Source organism: Chiloscyllium punctatum, chromosome 7, assembly GCF_047496795.1.
Source record: "Chiloscyllium punctatum isolate Juve2018m chromosome 7, sChiPun1.3, whole genome shotgun sequence".
Classification (NCBI taxonomy): Eukaryota; Metazoa; Chordata; class Chondrichthyes; order Orectolobiformes; family Hemiscylliidae; genus Chiloscyllium; species Chiloscyllium punctatum.
In genome coordinates, this window is record NC_092745.1 from 121,587,663 (window position 1) to 121,593,662 (window position 6,000).

A 6,000-nucleotide genomic window follows, 5' to 3' on the forward strand; every position below is an offset into this window, starting at 1 on the left:
TTTTGCTTTGGTTTAGCTGACTGCCTTAAATCCATTGTCAATAGAATTTTGGGCACATTCAGGATTATCCAGCAATTGTCGTCCAATCTCAAAGATTTGAGCAAGAAGCGAAGCTACCTGTTTCACTTTCTTCCTGTGCAGTAATAACACGAATGGTGTTCACCAACAAATACTTACTGACATCAAACCAAAAAGACAGTATCTGACATTAGATGTAAGTTTGGGCTACATTTGCTGGATAAGAGTGTGAGGAATTATGCCGACAACCGGTTTAAGGTCATCTGTCAGGCTCGCAGAGTGGTGCCCTTGTGTGGACTGTAAATTCCTTGTAATAACACACCAGGCCCTTGGCAGACAGAAATTACATGTACACACTCTGTTCCTACTGCAACTCAACAAGTAGGTGACAGCCGGTCATTGGTTAACTTCTCAGGGCCTGACCAATTAGAAACAACCCACTTGGTTAACAATTTAACAGAAGTGGCTGTAACCTGTCAATCAATATTAATGAATATATTTTCCATGGCGATGTCTCTACCAATCCGAGTAAACCTTTTCTCTCCGCTCTCTAAAACATCCACATCCTTCCAGTATACAAATTCCAAGTTAAAAATCACACAACACCAGGTTATAGTCCAACAGGTTTAACTGGAAGCACACTATTAAACCTGTTGGACTATAACCTGGTGTTGTGTGATTTTTAACTTTGTACACCCCAGTCCAACACCGGCATCTCCAAATCAAAACAAATTCCAAGGGCAGCCTGACTAAACGTCTATGAAGCTGGAGCCTAACTTGCCTATGCTTATATTCAATTTTGCCTTTTTCCCATTACTCAAGTTCTGTCCAAGCAAACAAGTATTGAAGTTATTACATATGTGTATATACATATGTAGAATATATATATATATATAAAAATTACACACCTTTCATTACAGTATCTTAGGTGTCATATTTGTTTATCGGTTCTCAAACAATACAATACACCTAAACATTTAAAGCATTATAAAAACCTTTTCCTCATGCTGCATTTGCCCCACAGAACAATGCATGACATTCATGTGTTTGTTCCTTCTCCAAGGAGGTGGTCACACCTTTAGGCCAAACCAGCAAAACATTAATCATTACTAAATTTCAGACCAAAGCCAGAGGAGAGAAGAGAGTTTGAACAAAACCGTTTGGCAAGAGACTCAGAATAAAACAAGATGATAAAAAGAACAAATTTATGGGCAGAGTGAAACAACAGTTTGAACAAGAAGAAATTAACTCAAAGAGGAGAAACTCAAATTGAAACAAGAGGCAGAAATAAAACCAGAAAATACCAGAACCATGCTGCAGGTCAGGAAGCTGCTCTGGAAAGAGAAATGTCGGCTTAATTGTTCGGGGGATAACTACACATCAGATCATGCTGCTTGATGGTGTTGGTGCAGGGGAGATGATTCCCCTGGTCAGAGAATCTACAAGTACAGATCATTAGCTCAGGATGGGTTATTGGCCATTTAGGAAAAGGTTGAAGCAAATTTTCTTCACTGAGAAGCTTTGGAATTAAAAGCTAAAGTGCAGGTGAAATACAGCCGGTCTGGTCATATCTGTAGAGACAGAAAAAGAGTTATGTTTCATGTCTGATATCAGACTCGAAACATTAATTCTGTTTCTCTCTCTACAGATACTGCAAGAGTTCCTGTGTATCTCCCACATTCTCTGTGTTTGTATGAGGTTCTGCCCACCTATTCCCTCACACCAGATAGCCAAGGCCAGAAACATGTCCTGTGGGAAATTGGAGGCAAGTCCTGCAGATCAAGATGAAACAGTTATGCTCATTATGTCTGTGTGGTTTTGGTCTAATGAAGATATGTGTCTTCCTCTTCATGCAGGCAAAATTAAAATAAATCCACCAAGACCTTCAGTCAATTTGGATGATCTTGAGGCTGACATAGGAGATTTCAACAGGGTCAAGTCAGGAGGAGCTATTTCAGTTTCTGAAGGAACACTCAATGTTGACATTCCACCATGTAAAATCACAGACCTTCAAGCAACATTAGCTCAAAATAAAGTTGTGTTGGAATGGACTGCACCAGGAGAGGACTATGATGAGGGAGCAGGTAATTGTTGCTAAACATTGGCTACTTATATGGATATTTCCTTTGTGGGACTGAATTAAATAGATTGTTGGTGAATGCTGATGAACAGTGGAGATATCCTTTACAGACAAAATGCACCCACCAGAGGAAGAGAGGAACCATGTCAGGTCACAGTAAGATGGTGAATTTAGACATGGCATGGTGGCTTAGTCGTGAGCACTGCTACTTTACATTGCTAAGGACCTGGGTTCGATTCCAGCCTCGGGCGAGTGTCTGTGTGGAGTTTGCATATTCTCCTTGTATCTATGTGGGTTTCGTCTGGGTGCTCTGGTTTCCTCCCACAATCCAAAGATGAATTGGCCATGCTAAATTGCCCATAGTGTTCAGGGTCGGTTAGGTGCATTAGTCAGTGGGAAATGTAAAGGAATTGATCTGGGTGGGATACTTTTCGAAGGGTCAGTATGGGCTGGGCTGAAGGGCCTGTTTCTGCACTGTCGGGATTCTATGATGACTCATTGATTGGGTTTTACTTTAATCAATAAATTGTGATGTTTGTGTTTTAATGTAACAATGCGCTGTTTTCCCATGAATGGTAAAGCTCCACAATGATGGTATTCCACTATTTGAACCGCTTAAATGGGCAATACCCACTTACAACTACATTCTGCTGTTGCTCGTATTAACCTAGTGGTGGGGGAGGGACCCCATTGCAGAGGGCACAAGAAGCAAAGCCTGGCGTATTGGCTTGGAGTTTTCTAGAGGGGTTTCCTATTTCAACGATACTGAAATGGACCTGCATTAAGGGTTTATGATGGGATGGGGAGTGCTGCCCACTGCCAGCCACCCTTCCCATTGCACCCCTCAATCCCTCAGCTTGAGTTCAATCTTTCCAGCTCCCCCGCCAAAAACCCAACATCCAGTAACCTACTTCCTGCCATCACTTACCTGGGTCCTTCATTGGCCCTCAGGTGTATGCAGTGCCAGCAGCAGCCAATGGTTCCCAACTATCACTGAGGAACATGGATGAATTGGCCAGCAGCTCTCAGAAGGTGGGTTTTTTGCAGCGCACAAAACCTTTCCCCCCCAAAAAAAACCCCAATTCTGGCTCATGACAGGCCTGCCCAGTGCCTGACTGGCATAAGATGTGGTGCACTTTTCCAAAATGAGATGAAGCATGGGTTGCTCTGGCCTCCTGCCACAAACCAAGATCCCATTGTTTCCTCCAGGTTCCACCCTTTACCTCGGTTTAGAAAGTCACCATTGTTCAGTTTAAATGGGAACACATTAATTTCTTTTCTCTCTTCTTTCATTTCTCCTTTTCACAGCGTCCTGCTATGAGATGAGAATGAGTGACCACCTCCTCCAGCTACGGGACAACTTCACAGCAGCTGCCCTGGTTAACCTCACCAACTTGAATCCACGTCCATTTGGCTCAAGGGAAACATTCACATTTGTTCCCGAAAACACGGAACTGCAAAATGGGACAACGCTCTACTTCGCTCTCTGCGCCTACGATAAACAGGAACAGTCATCTGAAATGTCTAATGTGGCCAAGGTTTATGTCTTTGTACCTGCACCTCTGGTTGAGCACCCAAAAGGCAGTAGTGTATGGAAGGTGATTTGGATTGCGATTGTTGTTGCAATTCTGGTGTGTTTGATCATTGGGATTGTCAATTATCTGGTTCAGAAAAAATGCATAAGTAGAACTTTTGCACTAGTTTAACATCCTTGCTGGAGGAATGAGTAGGTAGCATTCAATTAATTGGTCTAATTATTCAAACACTCAATCAGACTACACTGTATGTTATAAAGATTTCATGCTGAGAGGTTGTAGTCCATGAATGTCCATGGTATATTTCCAATATTCATGCTATTTTCCAGGGATTTCACAGCTTTTCGACCAATGTTGTGGTGCACCTTTCCTCATTATTGGCTTGGAAGAGGTAGGAAGCTGAATAGATATATACAGGAAGGATGTTCCTGATGTCTAGCGAGTCCAGAACCAGGGTCACAGTCCAGAGATATAGAGTAGATTAGATTACTTACAGTGTGGAAACAGGCCCTTTGGCCCAACAAGTCCACACCAACCCACTGAAGTGCAACCCACCCGGAACCATTCCCCTACATTTATCCCTTCACCTAACATGGCCAATTCACCTAACCTGCACATTTGTTTAGACTATGGGAGGAAACCAAAGCACCCGAAGTAAACCCACGCAGACACGGGGAGAATGTGCAAACTCCACACAGTCAGTCGCCTGAGGCGGGAATTGAACCCAGGACTCTGGCACTGTGAGGCAGCAGTGCTAACCACTGAGCCACTGTGCCACCCACAAAGTAGGCCATTTAGGACTAGAATAAAGAGAAATTCCTTCACCCAGAGCATGGTTAGCCTGTGGAACTCTCTGCCAAAGAAAGCAGTTTTGACCAAAACATTGAATGCTTCCAAGGAGTTGGAAACAGTTCTCATGGCTAAAGGGTATGGAGAGAAAGCGGGAACCAGGTACTAAGTTGGATGTTTTGCCATGATCACATTGAACAGTGGAGTACGCTGGAAGGAACGAATGGTCAACTCCTGCTTCTATTTTCTGTGTTTCTTTGTTTAAACTGAAAAGGTATGACAGACACAGCCCAGGGGACATAAGCTTTGGTTCCCACCCATCTTTGTATCTTATTTTTTGGAACTTCTGTCAAATTGATTTGAAAAAATATTATTCTGCTCTTTTGCTTTAAAAAATATATCGTGTAATCAGAATGGTATTAATGGTATTTGTAAAAAAACCAATATATCGTGTAATTAGAATAGTGTTCTCTTGGAGAGGCTGACATCATTAATTAGAAATTCATGAAAAATGGCCCTGGGGCAACATTACTATTTGAAGTCGATTCTCACAGAGAAAGTTTTCTGAAAACAACAATACCATTCAACTTCCACACTACTATCATCAACAACATACATCCAATTGGCTCCTTTAATATAAGAATATCAACAAGGATCTCAAATGGAAATATACATCAAAAGGGAAGTTCAACCATGAATGGAGGGATTAGATGATTGACACTAAAACAGGAATTGTTGGAGAACTTCAGCAGATCTGGCAGCATCTGTGGAGACAGAAACAGAACTTGCGTTTCAGAATCTGAAGAAGTGTCACTGGACCTGAAACATTAACTCTGTTTTTCTCACTCCACAGATGCTGCCAGACCTGCTGAGGTTCTCCAGCAATCCCTCTTTCTGTTTCAGAATTCCACAATTTTTTGTTTCTTGCTTAGCTGGTTGACCGTCCAGTCGGTGAGATGGTGAGGAAATGTATAAGGGAAGAAAAGAGAAGAGCAGCAAGAAAGGGATTCTGATTGGCTGAGCCAGAAAATAAGGTTAAACATCACTGATGACCTGACAGCAAAGGTGGAGCTATTGTGGATGAGTTAGGAATTTGGGAATGATAGGAGTCCTGTGAAATAATTATGTTTAGTGTTTGAGATGGAGAGAGATGTGGGAGAATTTCTCCCTTTTCTCACCTCTTGGCTGATTGCAACTTAAAGTCATAGAGTCATAGCGTCATAGAGATGTACAGCACGGAAACAGACTCTTCGGTCCAACTCGTCCATGCCAACCAAATGTCCCAACCCAATCTAGTCCCACCTGTCAGCACCTATTCCATATCCCTCCAAACCCTTCCTATTCATATACCCATCCAGATCACTTTTACATGTTGCAATTGTACTCGCCTCCACCACTTCTTCTAGCAGCTCATTCCATACACGTATCACCCTCTGAGTGAAAAAGTTGCCCCTTAGGTCTCTTTTATATCTTTCCCCTCTCCCCCTAAACCTATACCCTCTAGTTCTGGACTCCCCCATCCCAGGGAAAAGACTTTGTCTATTTATCCTATCCATGCCCCTCATGATTCTATAAACC

The 6,000-nt window shown here is 42.4% G+C and overlaps 1 protein-coding gene across 1 annotated transcript in view; it reads left to right on the forward strand.

Moving 5' to 3' along the window:
- LOC140480103 (calcium-activated chloride channel regulator 1-like) overlaps positions 1–4,756 on the forward strand; it is a 59,867-nt gene extending 55,111 nt beyond the window's left edge. The window contains exons 13-14 of the mRNA XM_072574747.1: positions 1,875–2,102; positions 3,407–4,756. Of these exons, the coding sequence (XP_072430848.1) occupies positions 1,875–2,102; positions 3,407–3,804 (626 nt within the window). The 3' untranslated portion in view covers positions 3,805–4,756. The remainder of the gene's footprint in view (positions 1–1,874; positions 2,103–3,406) is intronic.
- Positions 4,757–6,000: the final 1,244 nt, after the last annotated feature.